At 39.6% G+C, this 21,805-nt stretch overlaps 1 protein-coding gene across 6 annotated transcripts in view; it reads right to left on the bottom strand.

The window, feature by feature from the left end:
* Positions 1 to 3,345: 3,345 nt before the first annotated feature.
* Positions 3,346 to 21,805, bottom strand: part of LOC133664260 (cordon-bleu protein-like 1) — a 91,905-nt gene continuing 73,445 nt past the window's right edge. For 5 of the 6 annotated variants that reach the window (XM_062068767.1, XM_062068768.1, XM_062068770.1 and 2 more), the window contains 7 exons: positions 21,654 to 21,805; positions 21,457 to 21,586; positions 13,103 to 13,235; positions 12,944 to 13,008; positions 9,141 to 10,144; positions 4,663 to 4,881; positions 3,347 to 4,599 (listed from right to left, as the gene is read on the bottom strand). The exon at positions 21,654 to 21,805 is cut by the window's right edge and continues 88 nt beyond it. In XM_062068767.1, the coding sequence (XP_061924751.1) occupies positions 4,669 to 4,881; positions 9,141 to 10,144; positions 12,944 to 13,008; positions 13,103 to 13,235; positions 21,457 to 21,586; positions 21,654 to 21,805 (1,697 nt within the window). In that variant the 3' untranslated portion in view covers positions 3,347 to 4,599; positions 4,663 to 4,668. Of the gene's footprint in view, positions 4,600 to 4,662; positions 4,882 to 9,140; positions 10,145 to 12,943; positions 13,009 to 13,102; positions 13,236 to 21,456; positions 21,587 to 21,653 lie in introns of all 6 variants that reach the window. The other variant, XM_062068765.1, reaches the window with a different exon arrangement.

Below are 21,805 nucleotides of genomic sequence, written 5' to 3'. Positions count from 1 at the left end.
GTCAGGTCTATGAAGTCCATGAAGGGTCAGGTCTATCAAGGTATCTGGGAGAAAATAAGTCCATGAAGGGTCAGGTCTATGAAGGTGTCTGGGACCAGAGAAGTCCATGAAGGGTCAGGTCTATCAAGGTATCTGGGAGAAAATAAGTCCATGAAGGGTCAGGTCTATGAAGGTGTCTGGGACCAGAGAAGTCCATGAAGGGTCAGGTCTATCAAGGTATCTGGGAGAAAATAAGTCCATGAAGGGTCAGGTCTATGAAGGTGTCTGGGAGCAGAGAAGTCCATGAAGGGCCAGGTCTATCAAGGTGTCTGGGAGAAAATAAGTCCATGAAGGGTCAAGGTCTATGAAGGTGTCTGGGAGCAGAGAAGTCCATGAAGGGTCAGGTCTATCAAGGTATCTGGGAGAAAATAAGTCCATGAAGGGTCAAGGTCTATGAAGGTGTCTGGGAGAAAATAAGTCCATGAAGGGTCAAGGTCTATGAAGGTGTCTAGGAGCAGAGAAGTCCATGAAGGGTCAGGTCTATCAAGGTATCTGGGAGAAAATAAGTCCATGAAGGGTCAAGGTCTATGAAGGTGCCTGGGAGAAAATAAGTCCATGAAGGGTCAAGGTCTATGAAGGTGTCTAGGAGCAGAGAAGTCCATGAAGCGTCAGGTCTATCAAGGTACCTGGGAGAAAATAAGTCCATGAAGGGTCAAGGTCTATGAAGGTGTCTGGGAGAAAATAAGTCCATGAAGGGTCAAGGTCTATGAAGGTGTCTGGGAGCAGAGAAGTCCATGAAGGGTCAGGTCTATGAAGGTATCTGGGAGAAAATAAGTCCATGAAGGGTCAAGGTCTATGAAGGTGTCTGGGAGAAAATAAGTCCATGAAGGGTCAAGGTCTATGAAGGTGTCTAGGAGCAGAGAAGTCCATGAAGGGTCAGGTCTATCAAGGTATCTGGGAGAAAATAAGTCCATGAAGGGTCAAGGTCTATGAAGGTGCCTGGGAGAAAATAAGTCCATGAAGGGTCAAGGTCTATGAAGGTGTCTAGGAGCAGAGAAGTCCATGAAGCGTCAGGTCTATCAAGGTACCTGGGAGAAAATAAGTCCATGAAGGGTCAAGGTCTATGAAGGTGTCTGAAAGAAAATAAGTCCATGAAGGGTCAAGGTCTATGAAGGTGTCTGGGACCAGAGAAGTCCATGAAGGGTCAGGTTTATGAAGGTGTCTGGGAGCAGAGAAGTCCAGAAGGGTCAGGTCTATCAAGGTGTCTGGGAGAAAATACGTCTATGAAGGGTCAAGGTCTTTGAATGTGTCTGGGGGCAGAGAAGTCCATGAAGGGTCAGGTCTATGAAGGTGTCTGGGAGCAAAGAAGTCCATGAAGGGTCAGGTCTTTGAATGTGTCTGGGGGCAGAGAAGTCCATGAAGGGTCAGGTTTATGAAGGTGTCTGGGGGCAGAGAAGTCCATGAAGGGTCAGGTCTTTGAATGTGTCTGGGGGCAGAGAAGTCCATGAAGGGTCAGGTCTATGAAGGTGTCTGGGAGCAAAGAAGTCCATGAAGGGTCAGGTCTTTGAATGTGTCTGGGGGCAGAGAAGTCCATGAAGGGTCAGGTTTATGAAGGTGTCTGGGGGCAGAGAAGTCCATGAAGGGTCAGGTCTTTGAATGTGTCTGGGGGCAGAGAAGCCCATGAAGGGTCAGGTCTATGAAGGTGTCTGGGGGCAAAGAAGTCCATGAAGGGTCAGGTCTATGAAGGTGTCTGGGAGCAAAGAAGTCCATGAAGGGTCAGGTCTTTGAATGTGTCTGGGGGCAGAGAAGTCCATGAAGGGTCAGGTCTATGAAGGTGTCTGGGAGCAGAGAAGTCCATGAAGGGTCAGGTCTATGAAGGTGTCTGGGAGAAAATAAGTCCATGAAGGGTCAAGGTCTATGAAGGTATCTGGGAGAAAATAAGTCCATGAAGGGTCAGGTCTATGAAGTCCATGAAGGGTCAGGTCTATCAAGGTATCTGGGAGAAAATAAGTCCATGAAGGGTCAGGTCTATGAAGGTGTCTGGGACCGGAGAAGTCCATGAAGGGTCAGGTCTATCAAGGTATCTGGGAGAAAATAAGTCCATGAAGGGTCAGGTCTATGAAGGTGTCTGGGAGCAGAGAAGTCCATGAAGGGCCAGGTCTATCAAGGTGTCTGGGAGAAAATAAGTCCATGAAGGGTCAAGGTCTATGAAGGTGTCTGGGAGCAGAGAAGTCCATGAAGGGTCAGGTCTATCAAGGTATCTGGGAGAAAATAAGTCCATGAAGGGTCAAGGTCTATGAAGGTGTCTGGGAGAAAATAAGTCCATGAAGGGTCAAGGTCTATGAAGGTGTCTAGGAGCAGAGAAGTCCATGAAGGGTCAGGTCTATCAAGGTATCTGGGAGAAAATAAGTCCATGAAGGGTCAGGTCTATGAAGGTGTCTGGGACCAGAGAAGTCCATGAAGGGTCAGGTCTATCAAGGTATCTGGGAGAAAATAAGTCCATGAAGGGTCAGGTCTATGAAGGTGTCTGGGAGCAGAGAAGTCCATGAAGGGTCAGGTCTATGAAGGTGTCTGGGAGCAGAGAAGTCCATGAAGGGCCAGGTCTATCAAGGTGTCTGGGAGAAAATAAGTCCATGAAGGGTCAAGGTCTATGAAGGTGTCTGGGAGCAGAGAAGTCCATGAAGGGTCAGGTCTATGAAGGTATCTGGGAGAAAATAAGTCCATGAAGGGTCAAGGTCTATGAAGGTGTCTGGGAGAAAATAAGTCCATGAAGGGTCAAGGTCTATTTAGGTGTCTAGGAGCAGAGAAGTCCATGAAGGGTCAGGTCTATCAAGGTATCTGGGAGAAAATAAGTCCATGAAGGGTCAAGGTCTATGAAGGTGCCTGGGAGAAAATAAGTCCATGAAGGGTCAAGGTCTATGAAGGTGTCTAGGAGCAGAGAAGTCCATGAAGCGTCAGGTCTATCAAGGTACCTGGGAGAAAATAAGTCCATGAAGGGTCAGGTCTATGAAGGTGTCTGGGAGAAAATAAGTCCATGAAAGGTCAGGTCTATGAAGGTGTCTGGGAGAAAATAAGTCCATGAAGGGTCAAGGTCTATCAAGGTATCTGGGAGAAAATAAGTCCATGAAGGGTCAGGTCTATGAAGTCCATGAAGGGTCAGGTCTATGAAGGTGTCTGGGAGCAGAGAAGTCCATGAAGGGTCAAGGTCTATGAAGGTGTCTGGGAGCAGAGAAGTCCATGAAGGGTCAGGTCTATCAAGGTATCTGGGAGAAAACAAGTCCATGAAGGGTCAAGGTCTATGAAGGTGTCTGGGAGAAAATAAGTCCATGAAGGGTCAAGGTCTATGAAGGTGTCTAGGAGCAGAGAAGTCCATGAAGGGTCAGGTCTATCAAGGTATCTGGGAGAAAATAAGTCCATGAAGGGTCAGGTCTATGAAGGTGTCTGGGACCAGAGAAGTCCATGAAGGGTCAGGTCTATCAAGGTATCTGGGAGAAAATAAGTCCATGAAGGGTCAGGTCTATGAAGGTGTCTGGGAGCAGAGAAGTCCATGAAGGGTCAGGTCTATGAAGGTGTCTGGGAGCAGAGAAGTCCATGAAGGGCCAGGTCTATCAAGGTGTCTGGGAGAAAATAAGTCCATGAAGGGTCAAGGTCTATGAAGGTGTCTGGGAGCAGAGAAGTCCATGAAGGGTCAGGTCTATGAAGGTATCTGGGAGAAAATAAGTCCATGAAGGGTCAAGGTCTATGAAGGTGTCTGGGAGAAAATAAGTCCATGAAGGGTCAAGGTCTATGAAGGTGTCTAGGAGCAGAGAAGTCCATGAAGGGTCAGGTCTATCAAGGTATCTGGGAGAAAATAAGTCCATGAAGGGTCAAGGTCTATGAAGGTGCCTGGGAGAAAATAAGTCCATGAAGGGTCAAGGTCTATGAAGGTGTCTAGGAGCAGAGAAGTCCATGAAGCGTCAGGTCTATCAAGGTACCTGGGAGAAAATAAGTCCATGAAGGGTCAGGTCTATGAAGGTGTCTGGGAGAAAATAAGTCCATGAAGGGTCAGGTCTATGAAGGTGTCTGGGAGAAAATAAGTCCATGAAGGGTCAAGGTCTATCAAGGTATCTGGGAGAAAATAAGTCCATGAAGGGTCAGGTCTATGAAGTCCATGAAGGGTCAGGTCTATGAAGGTGTCTGGGAGCAGAGAAGTCCATGAAGGGTCAAGGTCTATGAAAGTGTCTGGGAGCAGAGAAGTCCATGAAGGGTCAAGGTCTATCAAGGTATCTGGGAGAAAATAAGTCCATGAAGGGTCAGGTCTATGAAGTCCATGAAGGGTCAGGTCTATGAAGGTGTCTGGGAGCAGAGAAGTCCATGAAGGGTCAGGTCTATGAAGGTGTCTGGGAGCAGAGAAGTCCATGAAGGGTCAGGTCTATGAAGTCCATGAAGGGTCAGGTCTATGAAGTCCATGTAGGGTCAGGTCTATGAAGTCCATGTAGGGTCAGGTCTATGAAGGTGTCTGGGAGCAAATAAGTCCATGAAGGGTCAGGTCTATGAAGTCCATGAAGGGTCAGGTCTATGAAGTCCATGAAGGGTCAGGTCTATGAAGGTGTCTGGGGGCAAATAAGTCCAGATGTTCTCCTGAAAAACAACAAAGATTTATGAATGAAAAGATGAGAAGTGAAACATGAGTACTTTTCTTACAGAAGATCATTTGCTGTCATCAGGTGCTTCTAATGGTGGCTCTTGGCTTCCGTCTGAGGATGTGGTTTGACTCTGGACCCCTGGCACCTGACCCTGGACCTCGGGCACCTGATCCTGGACCCCTGGCACCTGACCCTGGACCCCTGGCACCTGACCCTGGACCCCTGGCACCTGACCCTGGACCCCTGGCACCTGACCCTGGACCCCTGGCACCTGACCCTGTAGACATAGAAGATTGTTTACATAGAACTGTGACAGCCATGGCCACTAGAGGGGGTCACTTTCCACATTGTTGTCTTTTAGGGTGTCAACTTTGACCCCCAACCCACACATGCATCAACTTTGTGTTGTCAACTAATTTATTATGTGTCTACTGAAGATGTTCTTTTATACATTTATTATGTGTCTACTGAAGATGTTCTTTTATACATTTATTATGTGTCTACTGAAGATGTTCTTTTATACATTTATTATGTGTCTACTGAAGATGTTCTTTTATACATTTATTATGTGTCTACTGAAGATGTTCTTTTATACATTTATTATGTGTCTACTGAAGATGTTCTTTTATACATTTATTATGTGTCTACTGAAGATGTTCTTTTATACATTTATTATGTGTCTACTGAAGATGTTCTTTTATACATTTATTATGTGTCTACTGAAGATGTTCTTTTATACATTTATTATGTGTCTACTGAAGATGTTCTTTTATACATTTATTATGTGTCTACTGAAGATGTTCTTTTATACATTTATTATGTGTCTACTGAAGATGTTATTTTATACATTTATTATGTGTCTACTGAAGATGTTCTTTTATACATTTATTATGTGTCTACTGAAGATGTTCTTTTATACATTTATTATGTGTCTACTGAAGATGTTCTTTTATACATTTATTATGTGTCTACTGAATATGTTCTTTTATACATTTATTATGTGTCTACTGAAGATGTTCTTTTATACATTTATTATGTGTCTACTGAAGATGTTCTTTTATACATTTATTATGTGTCTACTGAAGATGTTCTTTTATACCTGCAATAAGGCACTTCTGGTAGCCATCCACAAGCTTCTGCTGGACCACTAAATTGCTGCAGTTCAGCTAAATGTGTTGCTTTTCTGACATGGACTTGTTTCTTCAGCATTGTCCACACCTTTAAGTCAGGACTTTCTAAAACCTTCATTCTAGCCTGATTTAGCCATTCCTTTACCACTTTTGACGTGGGTTTGGGGTCATTGTCCTGTTGCGTAAGTCTTCAACTATACTAAGTATTTCAATGGTCGGAATCTGCGCTTTTGCATGATATACTAGTTACTATGGTCATCTAATTAGTTACTATGGTCATCTAATTAGTTACTATGGTAATATACTAGTTACTATGGTCATATACTAATTACTATGGTCATCTAATTAGTTACTATGGTCATCTAATTAGTTACTATGGTAATATACTAGTTACTATGACCATATACTAGTTACTATGGTCATCCAATTAGTTACTATGGTCATCTAATTAGTTACTGTGGTAATATACTAGTTACTATGGCCATATACTAGTTACTATGGTCACCTAATTAGTTACTATGGTAATATACTAGTTAATATGGTCATCTAATTAGTTACTATGGTCATATAATTAGTTACTATGGTAATATACTAGTTACTATGGTAATATACTAGTTACTATGGTCATCTAATTAGTTACTATGGTCATCCAATTAGTTACTGTGGTAATCTAATTGGGCACTATGGTCATCTAATTAGTTACTGTGGTCATATAATGAGTTACTATGGTTATGTAATTAGTTACTGTGGTAATCTAATTAGTTATATGGTAATCTAATTAGTTACTATGGTCATCTAATTAGTTACTATGGTAATATACTAGTTACTATGGTCATCTAATTAGTTACTATGGTCATCTAATTAGTTACAGTGGTCATCTAATTAGTTACTATGGTAATATACTAGTTACTATGGTACTCTAAATAGTTACTATGGCAATCTAATTAGTTACTGTAGTCATCAAATTAGTTACAATGGTCATCTAATTACTTACTATGGTCATCTAATTAGTTACTATGGTAATATACTAGTTACTATGGTAATCTAATTAGTTACTATGGTCATCCAATTAGTTACTGTGGTAATATAATTGGGCACTATGGTCATCTAATTAGTTACTGTGGTCATCGAATTAGTTACTATGGTAATCTAATTAGCTGCTGTGGTCATCAAATTAGTTACTATGGTCATCTAATTACTTACTATGGTCATCTAATTAGTTACTATGGTAATATACTAGTTACTATGGTACTCTAATTAGTTACTATGGCAATCTAATTAGTTACTGTGGTCATCAAATTAGTTACTATGGTCATCTAATTACTTACTATGGTCATCTAATTAGTTACAATGGTAATATACTAGTTACTATGGTAATATACTAGTTACTATGGTAATCTAATTAGTTACTATGGTCATCCAATTAGTTACTGTGGTAATATAATTAGTTATTATGGTAATGTACTAGTAAATATGTTAATCTAATTAGTTACTATGGTAATGTAATTCGTAACTATTATGGTAATCTAATTAGTTACTATGTCAATTTATTAGTTACTATAGTAATATGCTAGTTACTATCGTAATATACTAGTTACTATGTTAATCCAATTAGTTACTATGGTAATGTAAGTAGTTACTATGGTAATATACTAGTGACTATGGTAATGCAACTAGTTACTGCGGTAATCAAATTAGTTACTGTGGTCATCTAATTAGTTACTAGGGTAATATAATTAGTTACTATGGTAATATACTAGTGACTATGGTCATGTAATTACTTACTATGGTCATCTAATTAGTTACAATGGTAATATACTAGTTACTATGGTCATCTAAATAGTTACTATGGTAATATACTAGTTACTATGGTAATCTAATTAGTTACTATGGTCATCCAATTAGTTACTGTGGTAATCTAATTGGGCACTATGGTCATCTAAATAGTTACTGTGGTCATCTAATTAGTTACTATGGTAATCTAATTAGTTACTGTGGTCATCAAATTAGTTACTATGGTCATCTAATTACTTACTATGGTCATCTAATTAGTTACTATGGTACTCTAATTAGTTACTATGGCAATCTAATTAGTTACTGTGGTCATCAAATTAGTTACTATGGTCATCGAATTACTTACTATAGTCATCTAATTAGTTACTATGGTAATATACTAGTTACTATGGTAAACTAATTAGTTACTATGGTAGTCTAATTAGTTACAGTCGTCATCAAATTAGTTACTATGGTCATATAATTAGTTACTATGGTGATATACTAGTAAATATGTTAATCTAATTAGTTACTATGGTAATGTAATTAGTAACTATTATGGTAATCTAATTAGTTACTATGGTAATATATTAGTTACCATGGTAATATGCTAGTTACTATCATAGTATACTAGTTACTATGTTAATCCAATTAGTTACTATGGTAATGTAAGTAGTTACTATGGTAATATGCTAGTAACTATGGTAATGCAACTAGTTACTACGATAATCAAATTAGTTACTGTGGTCATCTAATTAGTCACTAGGGTAATCTAATTAGTTATTATGGTAATATGCTAGTTACTATGGTAATATACTAGTTACTATGGTAATCAAATTTGTTACTATGGTCATCCAATTAGTTACTGTGGTAATCTAATTGGGCACTATGGTCATCTAATTAGTTACTGTGGTCATCTAATTAGTTACTATGGTAATCTAATTAGTTACTGTGGTCATCTTGTGTGGGCTCTGTGCCGAGGATGTCGTTGTGGCTTGTGCAGCCCTTTGAGACTTTTGTGATTTAGGGCTATATAAATAAACATTGATTGATTGATTGATCTAATTAGTTACTATGGTCATCTGATTAGTTACTATTATTGGCTGTGGAGGGGGGGCGTGGCTTGCGGGCCTGCCGCAGAGCGGGGTGTGTAATGACCGGCCTCGAAGCCAGCGGCAGGTGAGTAGATTGCCCAGCTGGGGCTTGTTATCTATTCACCTGTCGCCCTTATTAGCAGCAGCCGGTTCGAGACACGTAGTTGGAGTGGGAGTTGGAGCGAGAAAGAGACTCAAAACAAGGAATGAAAAGTCGTAGAGGAGTGTGCTGTCGTGGCGTGTGCACGAATAAAACAATTGTCAAACCTGACTACCGGGCTCACAAGAGGATCTGTCGTGATCAGGGGAACCCACATGAGGGCAACTTCCACATTGGCCAAGTCCCTTTAACACACGCTAGACTAGACGGTCTTCTCTTTGTTCACAAATCCAAATCCAGATTCAACATCTGCTTGCGTCTTCACTATAAACCACTTCTACTGTCCTTCAGTTTCTTCCGGTGAACTTTTCTGATCGGTTTTTGTATCGAACGAGCTGCTCCTAAACAAACCAAGTTCTTCAATCTCATCAGGACTCACCTTCAAATCCAACACTGCAGCCTCCTCAACGACGGAACCCGGACCGGCAGCAGGAGGACTCGGCCTCAGCGGAGAGCCGGGTGACTCGGGTCTGCGTGGCAAGGAGTGGCTCCGCCTCACGGCAAAGGACACGGCCTGGGCGAAGCGGGACGGCGTGCTGGGGGAAAAAGGCCTGGGAGTAGCAAAACTCCTCAGTTTCTCCAAGCTTAACCTTTGCTCTTTGCTCTGCCTCGTCTCCCGCACCTGGCTGGGAGCATCATTGGCCGCTGTGGCGCCCTCGTGTGGTGGTAAGTCCACCTGGTCCACAGAAGCAGGACCGGTCTTGTCTGCGGCTGATGTTACGTAATACCCAGCTGTCTTTTTGTGCTTGGACAAGCGGAAAGAACCCGGCTTGGGTTTAGTTGCGGGTGGAACTTTGGTGGCCCTGACCTCTCCTGGTGGACCTTCTTGAGGTGAGCGCAACCTGCTGGGTGGTGAGGCGGGAGTGGACTGAGCTAGGCATCTATCGTTGGCTTGTGGCCCCTCCCCGTCGGACTGAACAGCAGGGGGCAACTCCAGTGTCAGCGCGACTTCAAAGTATCTCAGCTTCTCATTGGACTTGGGAGGCACCACAGTGTACGTGGTCATCCCCGCCTTGGGAACGTAGTCCCTGGTCAACTCATTGGAAGGCTTGGGCTCAAAGTCTACGCGGCTGTGGGATTTGGGCGTGGAGTCTTGGCACGAGGAAGCCCCTGAGGCTCGGCTACAGGTGAGGTCGGGGGAAGTGGTGACGTTCGCCGTCTGGTTGGCAGAAGAGATAGCCGGGTCTGTCTGCACTTGCGCGTCCTCGCCACTGGGGGGTGATGCGTCCTTCGTGCCCAGGTGCTCGGGGTCGGACGTCTCCTTCGTGGAGGTTTCCCCAACAGATGCCTGAGATGTCCCTGTACCCTGCGGTGACGGCTGGGGGCCGTCGGTTCCATGGACGCCGTCCTCGTCTCCGGGCTGTTCAGGTGTGGACTGACGTTCTGTCCAAAATAGAAACCATTGTCAGGAAAGTTCAACTTGCAGGTTCTGTTTGCAACTTACAACATTTCATTCAACAAGAACACAAGCAGCTAGCTCATGTTAGCATTAGTTTTACAATTGTCTACATCAGGGGTGCCCATTAGGTGGATGGCGAGCTAGCGGTGGATGGTGGAGGGTGGAGGGTGTGTCCGTCCATCGCCAGCCAGGCGTTTAAAAAAATACACCTAAAAATGATCGATCATCAATCTTCACTAAGACATCATGATTGACATTCACGGCACCCGAGGGTCTCGTGAGATGACGCTTCATTATCAAGAAAAAAATGGCCGACACGAAGGCAAGAATTTTTTTTTATTTCAACCTATTTCAAATGCTGTATATTGGACTGTATTTATATTATTCACATGTAAATAATGATGTTTAATAGACTGTATTTATATTATTCACATGTGAATAATGCTGTTTAATAGACTGTATTTATATTATTCACATGTAAATAATGATGTTTAATAGACTGTATTTATATTATTCACATGTGAATAATGCTGTTTAATAGACTGTATTTATATTATTCACATGTGAATAATGCTGTTTAATAAACTGTATTTATATTATTCACATGTGAATAATGCTGTATAATAGACTGTATTTATGTTATTCACATGTGAATAATGCTGTATAATAGACTGTATTTATATTATTCCCATGTGAATAATGCTGTATAATAGACTGTATTTGTATTATTCACATGTGAATAATGATGTTTAATAAACTGTATTTATATTATTCACATGTGAATAATGATGTATAATAGACTGTATTTACATTATTCACATGTGAATAATGCTGTATAATAGACTGTATTTATATTATTCACATGTGAATAATGCTGTATAATACTGTATTTATATTATTCACATGTGAATAATGCTGTATAATAGACTGTATTTATACTATTCACATGTAAATAATGCTGTATAATAGACTATATTAGTCACATGTGAATAATGCTGTATAATAGACTATTTATATTATTCACATGTGAATAATGCTGTATAATAGACTGTATTTATATTATTCACATGTGAATAATGCTGTATAATAGACTGTATTTATATTATTCACATGTGAATAATGCTGTATAATAGACTGTATTTATATTATTCACATGTGAATAATGCTGTATAAGAGACTATTTATATTATTCACATGTGAATAATGCTGTATAATAGACTGTATTTATATTATTCAGGTATGAATAATGCCGTATAATAGACTGTATTTATATTATTCACATGTGAATAATGCTGTATAATAGACTATTTATATTATTCGCATGTGAATAATGCTGTATAATAGACTATTTATATTATTCACATGTGAATAATGCTGTATAATAGACTGTATTTATGTTATTCACATGTGAATAATGCTGTATAATAGACTGTATTTATATTATTCACATGTGAATAATGCTGTATAATAGACTATTTATATTATTCACATGTGAATAATGCTGTATAATAGACTGTTTTTATATTATTCACATGTGAATAATGCTGTATAATATACTGTATTTATATTATTCACATGTGAATAATGCTGTATAATAAACTGTATTTATATTATTCACATGTGAATAATGCTGTATAATAGACTGTATTTATATTATTCACATGTGAATAATGCTGTATAATAGACTATTTATATTATTCACATGTGAATAATGCTGTATAATAGACTATTTATATTATTCACATGTGAATAATGCTGTATAATAGACTGTATTTATGTTATTCACATGTGAATAATGCTGTATACTAGACTGTATTTATATTATTCACATGTAAATAATGCTGTATAATAGACTGTATTTATATTATTCACATGTGAATAATGCTGTATAATAGACTGTATTTATATTATTCACATGTGAATAATGCTGTACAATAGACTATTTATATGATTCACATGTGAATAATGCTGTATAATAGACTGTATTTATATTATTCACATGTGAATAATGCTGTATAATAGACTATATTATTCACATGTGAATAATGCTGTATAATAGACTATATTATTCACATGTGAGTAATGCTGTATAATAGACTGTATTTATTCACGTATGAATAATGCCGTATAATAGACTGTATTTATATTATTCCCATGTGAATAATGCTGTATAATAGACTATTTATGTTATTCACATGTAACAAATACCTAAGTGTTTATTGTGAGCGAACTGTGGTGCTGAATTCCCCCCAGGGATCAATAAAGTATTTTTTATTCTATTCTATATATATCATTTATATTTGTTTATTTATGAAAGAGAGGTTTTGTTAACAAGTTAAAGGTGTTTAATGATAATACAAGCATGTTTAACATTCCTTTCTTTCACGAAGACAAGAATATAAGTTGGCGTGATTCTGATGACAAACCACCACTTCCTGTTGGTAAAAAGTATGTTTCCTATCTTTCATGTCACGTGACCACTACTTCCTGTTGGTAAAAAGTATGTTTTGTCTGTGTAGGAAGTGCATGTTGTCTTGCTATTATTGAACTCATTCCCCACGCAGTTCTTTATTTTGGCCGCTAGTCGGCAGTGTTGACTTTTTGCATCTTATATTGAGTCAATGCTGTGTAATGATAGTGTGCATTTCTTCCAAAAGATAAAAACTACAACATTTCTAATACAAAGTAGTGTATAGTTCTAACTTATATCTTTCCCCGATGACTGAACAATATACATAGTCTTACAAAGCGTCTGATCAGACCTAACCATGCCTCCATCATACCTGTCAGGTGAGACGTGCCATCCAGTGTCTTCACATCCAAGGTGTCACCTGAGATCTGTGGCGCTCTGCCAGATCCAAAAGAAAAGCAACAAATTAAAAAGGTACTCCTAAGAAGGATTTACCAACAGAATCTTGCAAAGGCGTTATTAGAGTTCGTACTTGCCATCTGAGGACAGATCACCACATTGATCGTCCCCAAGGTCTGGGAGACCCGGGTCTTCTCCGTGGACCTGGGTTGCAGCTGCCGACGTCTCCTCCATAATCTCCTCCAGTGTTTCAGCTGCTGGGAGCTCTGCAAAAACAGCGAGATGGCCGTCAGACTCTGGAGACATAATAATAATAATAATAATAATAATAGATTTTATTTGTAAAAGCACTTTACATTGAGCAAACAACCTCAAAGTGCTACAGTGCATTTAAAAAAATAAATAAATAAATACAATTAAATTTAAAAAAACAACAACGCTAGAACCACAAATAGCTGCCCCCAACAAGTCAAATAAATAGTAAAAAAAAATAAAAACTAAAACAGCCTAATAGCTAGAACAGGGGTCGGCAACCCAAAATGTAGAAAGACCAAAAAAACAAAAACAAATCTGTCTGGAGCCGCAAAAAATTAAAAGCCATATTACATGTGCCATGAGATATAAATTGAATTAAGAGGACTTAAAGGAAACTAAATTAGCTCAAATATAGCTACAAATTAGGCATAATGATGCAATATGTACATATAGCTAGCCTAAATAGCATGTTAGCATCGATTAGCTTGCAGTCATGCAGTGACCAAATATGTCTGATTAGCACTCCACACAAGTCAATAACATCAACAAAACTCACCTTTGTGCACTCATGTACAACGTTAACAGTTTGGTGGACAAAATGAGACAGAAAAAGAAGTGGCATAAAACACGTCCTGGAAAGTCGGAGAAAGTTATGCATGTAAACAGACTATACGGTGAGTTCAAGGACCGACAAAATAAGTAGGACAAAACGGCGCTCGCCCAATACTTGAATCAGTGAGGCATATTTAATATAAACAGTGTGATTTATAACAATTAGGGAGGTTTGTGTCATGTTTGTCCTCCTACAGAAACCATATTAAAACAAAAAAAATGATTTTTTCCTCCTCATCTTTTTCCATTCTTCATACATTTTTGAAAAATCTCCAGAGAGCCACTAGGGCGGCGCTAAAGAGCCGCATAGCCGCGGGTTGCCGACCCCCGAGGTAGAACTAGCACACAAAAGAAGGGTTTTTAAGCCTTTTTTACAAAAAAAGCATCCACAGTCTGTGGTGCCCTCATGTGGTCAGGGAGAGCGTTCCACAGACATGTCCAGCTCCCGCATGACACGGTTCCAAGTTCACAAAGCAAAGTCCGTAAAAAAAAGCCCGCTTGCGTTGATTTGTGGTCTGTAGAATATTCATGACGCGGCATAAAATAAATAGAATGTTGTCTTTTCCTTGTCCCATGCATAACTCCTCCTGTACTTGTATTATTGTGTGAACGCTCCAAAGCATTCACACATTTGGTTTGCTACATCAAAGATCATCTATTTCTTCTTCTTCTCCAGATTTTGGCGCGCTCTACCTTCCACATTTTTCACCCGATTCAAACCGTTCCAACTTCAAACTGTTCAGCCTATTTGGGAGTCATGAGGCTTTTCCTTGACTAATTCCAAAAATTCCCAGATTTCCCAGAATTCCAGGTTTTCCGGGACCTTTTTTCCCATTCAAAATGAATTGGCCATTTTTCAAACTTCCACCATTTTCACATTTTTCGACTTATTCAAACCATTCCACCTTCAACACATTCCACCATCCTGGAAATTTAAATTACTTTTTTTCCAAGTTAAAAAAATGTCCAGGATTTTCCGGAATTCCTGGTTTTCCAAAGCCCTATTTCCACCCTTTATTCTGGCGACTACTCCTCCCACATTTGTCAACGCATTTCAACCGTTCCAACGTCAAAACATTCCTCTTAATCGGGACAAAAAACTAAGTTGCTTTTTGAACTGGAAAAATTCCAGATTTTCCTGAAATTCCAGGAATTCCGCAATGCCATTTCTCAATTCAACATGTTACTACTTCAACATTTCTCGACCGATTTGAACAATTCCAACACCAACCATTCCCAGAACATTCAAGTCTTTTAACATATTAAAAAAAAATCCCGCTTTTCCCGAAATTCCCACATTTTTATGAAATTCCCATTGAAATTCCAAGAATTCCCAGAATTCCAGGTTTTTCCCATTCAAAATGAATTGGCCATTTTTCAAACTTCCACCATTTCCAAATTTTTCGACCTATTCAAACCATTCCACCTTCAACACATTCCACCATCCTGGAAATTTAAACTACTTTTTTTCCAAGTTAAAAAAATGTCCAGGATTTTCCGGAATTCCTGGTTTTCCAAAGCCCTATTTCCACCCTTTATTCTGGCGACTACTCCTCCCACATTTTTCAACGCATTTCAACCGTTCCAACGTCAAAACATTCCTCTTAATCAGGACAAAAAACAAAGTTGTTTTTTGAACTGGAAATATTTCCAGTTTTCACGAAATTCCAGGAATTCCCTATTACCATTTCTCAATTCAACATGTTACTACTTCAACATTTCTCGACCGATTTAAACAATTCCAACACAAACCATTCCCAGAACATTCAAGTCTTTTAACATGTTAAAAAAAATCCCGCTTTTCCCGAAATTCCCACATTTTTATGAAATTCCCAGTGAAATTCCAAAAATTCCCAGAATTCCAGGTTTTTCCCATTCAAAATGAATTGGCCATTTTTCAAACTTCCACCATTTCCACATTTTTCAACCTATTCAAACCATTCCATCTTCAACACATTCCACCATCCTGGAAATCTAAACTACTTTTTTTCCAAGTTAAAAAAATGTCCAGGATTTTCCGGAATTCCATGTTTTCCAAAGCCCTATTTCCACCCTTTATTCTGGCGGCTACTCCTCCCACATTTTTCAACGCATTTCAACCATTCCACCGTCAAAACATTCCTCCTAATTAGGACAAAAAACACAGTTGTTTTTTGAACTGGTAAAATTTCCAGTTTTCACGAAATTCCCTGGAATTCCGCAATACCATTTCTCAATTCAACATGTTACTACTTCAACATTTCTCGACCGATTTGAACAATTCCAACACCAACCATTCCCAGAACATTCAAGTCTTTTAACATGTTAAAAAAAATCCCGCTTTTCCCGAAATTCCACATTTTTATGAAATTCCCATTGAAATTCCATAAATTCCCAGAATTCCAGGTTTTTCCCATTCAAAATGAATTGGCCATTTTTCAAACTTCCACCATTTCCACATTTTTCAACCTATTCAAACCATTCCACCCTCAACACATTCCACCATCCTGGAAATCTAAACGACTTTTTTTCCAAGTTAAAAAAATGTCCAGGATTTTCCGGAATTCCTGGTTTTCCAAAGCCTTATTTCCACCCTTTATTCTGGCGACTACTCCTCCCACATTTTTTAACGCATTTCAACCATTGCACCGTCAAAACATTCCTCTTAATCAGGACAAAAAACAAAGTTGTTTTTTGAACCGGAAAAATTCCAGATTTTCCTGAAATTCCAGGAATTCCGCAATACCATTTCTCAATTCAACGTGTTACTACTTCAACATTTCTCGACCGATTTGAACAATTCCAACACCAACCATTCCCACAACATTCAAGTCTTTTAACATGTTAAAAAAAATCCCGCTTTTCCCGAAATTCCCAAATTCTTTGGAAATTCCCATTGAAATAAATGGGATATTCTTCAAAGTTCCAAATTTTTCATCTGATTCAAATCGTTCCAACTTCAAACTGTTCAGCCTATTTGGGAATCGCGGGGCTTTCCCTTGACAAATTCCCCAAATTCCCAGATTTCCCAGAATTCAAGGTTTTTCCCATTCAGAAGGAATTGGCCATTTTTCAAACTTCCACCATTTCCACATTGTTCGACCTATTCAAACCATTCCGCCTTCAACACATTCCATCCTGGAAATTTTAAACTACCTTTTTTCCAAGTTAAAAAAAATTCCAGAATTTTCCAGAATTCCAGGTTTTCCAAAGCCCCATTTCCACCCTTTATTCTGGCGACTACTCCTCCCACATTTTTCAACGCATTTCAACCGTTCCACGTCAAAACATTCCTCTTAATCAGGACAAAAAACAAAGTTGTTTTTTGAACTGGTAAAATTTCCGGTTTTCCCGAAATTCCAGGAATTCCCTAATACCATTTCTCAATTCAACATGTTACTACTTCAACATTTCTCGACCGATTTTAACAATTCCAACACCAACCATTCCCAGAACATTCAAGTCTTTTAACATGTTAAAAAAAATCCAGCTTTTCCCGAAATTCCCACATTTTTATGAAATTCCCATTGAAATTCCATAAATTCCCAGAATTCCAGGTTTTTCCCATTCAAAATGAATTGGCCATTTTTCAAACTTCCACCATTTCCACATTTTTCAACCTATTCAAACCATTCCACCTTCAACACATTCCACCATCCTCGAAATTTAAACTACTTGTTTTCCAAGTTAAAAAATGTCCAGGATTTTCCGGAATTCCAGGTTTTCCAAAGCCCTATTTCCACCCTTTATTCTGGCGACTACTCCTCCCACATTTTTCAACGCATTTCAACCATTGCACCGTCAAAACATTCCTCTTAATTAGGACAAAAAACAAAGTTGTTTTTTGAACTGGTAAAATTTCCAGTTTTCACGAAATTCCAGGAATTCCCTAATACCCTTTCTCAATTCAACATGTTACTACTTCAACATTTCTCGACCGATTTGAACAATTCCAACACCAACCATTCCCAGAACATTCAAGTCTTTTAACATGTTAAAAAAAATCCCGCTTTTCCCGAAATTCCCACATTTTTATGAAATTCCCATTGAAATTCCAAAAATTCCCAGAATTCCAGGTTTTTCCCATTCAAAATGAATTGGCCATTTTTCAAACTTCCACCATTTCCACATTTTTCAACCGCTTCAAACCATTCCACCTTTAACACATTCAACTCATCCTGGACATTCAAACTATCCTTTTTCCAAGTTCCAAAACATTCCAGGAATTCCCAGAATTCCCGTTTTTTCACTTCAACATTTCTCGACCGATTTGAGAAATTCCAACACCAATCATTTCAACTCATTCAGACCATTCAAGTTTTTCTACCATTTAAAAAAAAAATCCCGCTTTTCCCGAAATTCCCAAATTCTTTGGAAATTCCCATTGAAATAAATGGGACATTCTTCAAAGTTCCACATTTTTCATCTGACTCAAACTGTTCCAACTTCAAAATATTCAGCCTGTTCGGGAATTTTGTGCTCTACTTCAACAGTTCTAAAACAAAAAATTCCAGGATTTAAGTTCACCTTCAGCATTCACACGCAATTCCTTCAGGAATTGCCTCATTTAGTTCCTATATGGATGTATTATATTTTTGTTCCTCATCCAGCAACGATGCTAAGCTCATCTCATTGTGTTGAATTGCAGATTGTGAAAAGAATAGATAGATGTCAGTGAGCTGCTGAGCAGCACTAGACTGTGAGCAGATGAACATGGTAGGAGAAGCAACAGGAATGTCATTTCAGTGCAGTAACCTCGAACTTCCTCAGGGTGGCGACAGAGCTCACATAAACACAACCACTTTTATTTCCAAGTCTCAGGCTGAAACATGAAAGAGTCTGATTGTTGCTTTAAATTGGCCAGGGTGGAGCTTCCCTCACACCACTTTAGAATAATGGCCACAATTACCGGAAACTACCTCCATTCCACCCCCAAACATCACACAACTGAAAACACACCCGTCCTTTCATTTTGGAGGACAAAAGTGGGGCAGCCGTCATTTCATATTTAGTCAGCTGGTGGCTTCCTAACCTTGAATAAAGACACGTTACAATTAAGGTCCAATATTTTCTAGATGAAGGGGACCACAAAAAATGTCATTATTGTCTTTATTTGAACAACAAATGTTAGTGTACATGAAACATATGTTTATTATTGTCATTTAGTCCTTCAATAAAATGGTCAACATACTAGACAACTTGTCTTTTAGTAGTAAGTAAACAAACAAAGTTGGCACTAATTGGCCCAAATTGGCCCTTATCTGCCTGAGTTGGCCCTAAATAAGTTAGCCCTAAATTGGCTCTAAGTTGGCCGTAAATTGGCCTAATTTGCCTAAGTTGGACCCAAGTTTGTCCCAAGTGGCCCTAATTGGCCCTAAATAAGTTAGCCCAAAGTTGGCCCTAAATTGGCCTAATTGACCCTAAGTTGGCCCTAAATTGGCCTTAAATAGGTTAGCCCTAAGTTGGCCCTAATTTGCCCTAATTTGGCCCTAAATAAGTTGGCCCTAAATCGGCACTAAATTGGCCCTAAATTGGCCATAAGCTGGCCCTAAATTGGCCTAATTTGCCTAAATTGGCCCTAGTTGGCACTAAGTTGGCCTTAATAGTTGGCCCTAATTGGCCCTAAATAAGTTGGCCCTAAATTGGCACTAAATTGGCCCTAAATTGGCCCTAAATAGGTTAGCCCTAATTGGCCTAATTTGCCCTAATTTGCGTAAGTTGGACCTAATTGGCCCTAAATGGCCCTAAATTGGCCCTAAATAAGTTGGCCCTAAATTGGCACTAAATTGGCCCTAAATTGGCCATAAGCTGGCCCTAAATTGGCCTAATTTGCCTAAATTGGCCCTAGTTGGCACTAAGTTGGCCTTAATAGTTGGCCCTAATTGGCCCTAAATAAGTTGGCCCTAAATTGGCACTAAATTGGCCCTAAATTGGCCCTAAATAGGTTACCCCTAAGTTGGCCCTAAATTGGCCCTAATTGGCCTAATTTGAACCTAATTTGCGTAAGTTGGACCTAATTGGCCCTAAATGGCCCTAAATTGGCCCTGAATAAGTTGGCACTAAATTGGCCATAACCTGGCCCTAAATTGGCCTAATTTGCCTAAATTGGCCCTAGTTGGCACTAAGTTGGCCTTAATAGTTGGCCCTAATTGGCCCTAAATAAGTTGGCCCTAAATTGGCACTAAATTGGCTCTAAATAGGTTAGCCCTAAGTTGGCCCTAAATTGACCCTAATTGGCCTAATTTGCCCTAATTTGCGTAAGTTGGCCCTAAATGGCCCTAAGTTGGCCCTAAATTGGCACTAAATTGGCCCTAAATTGGCCATAAGATGGCCATAAGCTGGCCCTAAATTGGCCTAATTTGCCTAAATTGGCCCTAGTTGGCACTAAGTTGGTCTTAATAGTTGGCCCTAAATAAGTTGGCCCTAAATAAGTTGGCCCTAAATTGGCACTAAATTGGCCCTAAATTGGCACTAAATTGGCCCTAAATTGGCCATAAGTTGGCCTTAAATTGGCCCTAATTGGCCTAATTGCCCTAATTGGCCTAATTTTCATACATTAGCCCTAATTTGCCTAAATTGTCCCTAATTGGCCCTTAATAAATTGGCCCTAAGTTGGCCCTAAATTGGATCTAAATGGGCCCTACAAACATTTTACAAAGTGATCACTGCAGACAGTTGTTTGCCAATTTAGTCCTTCAATAAAATAGTGAACATACTAGACAACTTGTCTTTTAGTAGTAAGTAAACAAACAAAGACTCCTAATTAGTCTGCTGACATATGCAGTAACATATTGTGTCATTTATACACCTATTATTTTGTACACATTATGAGGGACAAACTGTAAAAAATGGATTATTCATCCACTTGTTCATTTACTGTTAATATCTGCTTATTTTCTGTTTGAACATGTTCTATCTACACTTCTGTTCAAATGTAATAATCACTTATTCTTCTCTTCTTTGATACTTGACCTTAGTTTTGGATGATACCACACATTTAGGTATCGATGCGATACCAAGTAGTTACAGGATCATACATTGGTCATATTCAAAGTCCTCATGTGACCAGGGACGTATTTACTGACTTTATAAACATCATATGAATTTTTAAAAAAGGAACAAAGATTTTGTAATGTAATCATAGTAGTAGGATTAGGATTAGTGATTTAGAAGTAGCTAAAACACTGCGGATGGACGTTAGCCGCTAGCTAGCTAGCCATGTCTTAAAGCAGCTCTTCCTGAGGGTGTTTCAGTGTTATAACTTCACCTTTATCTTGACTTTTTACACCAAAATGCGTCCATTCTCCCTTTTCTGTCTACACACTGTGTCTGCTTGTAAGTACTCTGTGTGTGTGCGCTGCCCAACATGCTCCTCTGCTCCTAAAACCAGCAATGTCACCATGTGACCAGTACTTTTTACAGGTGGTATAGTACCGAATATGATTAATTAGTATGGCGGTACTATACTAGTACTGGTACAACCCTAGTTCCAATACATAAACACACACAAAGTAGTCACAAAAAGTATAATCCTAATGTTGTTCAGTACAATGACCACAAGGGGGCACAATAGTTCCATAAAATAAGACTGAGACGTGCCAACAAAACTCTGAAAAAGATAGGATCGCCAAAAAAACTCACCTTGTGTATTTTCCTCAGCAAAAACTGTATCGGGGACAGTCACCCCCGGGGGTGTGGGCGGCAGGGGAGCCTTGCGTTTGGGTCTCTTCAGTGACGACTCGGCTGAGGAGCCGGGACTCGGCCCAGACACCTACACACCCAAAACAAGAACACATAAGTCCTCTTGAAAATACGAGGTCAATGTTTGCTGGACCCACCTGATGGCAGTCCAGCGGGGTGTTGGGTACGGAGTAGAACCTCTGGCGGGTGCCGGGGTGGGTGTGGCAGTTCTGAGACACCAGGATGGGCGGCTGAGGCGCTCGTCTCTTCTTGGGCGCCTCGCCGCCCGGCGACGTCGGGGACGTGAGCG

The sequence above is a fragment of the Entelurus aequoreus genome, linkage group LG14 (genome assembly GCF_033978785.1).
Source record: "Entelurus aequoreus isolate RoL-2023_Sb linkage group LG14, RoL_Eaeq_v1.1, whole genome shotgun sequence".
Classification (NCBI taxonomy): domain Eukaryota; kingdom Metazoa; phylum Chordata; class Actinopteri; order Syngnathiformes; family Syngnathidae; genus Entelurus; species Entelurus aequoreus.
The sequence above is the reverse complement of the archived record's forward strand: the minus strand, read 5'-3'. Positions and strand labels throughout refer to the sequence as shown.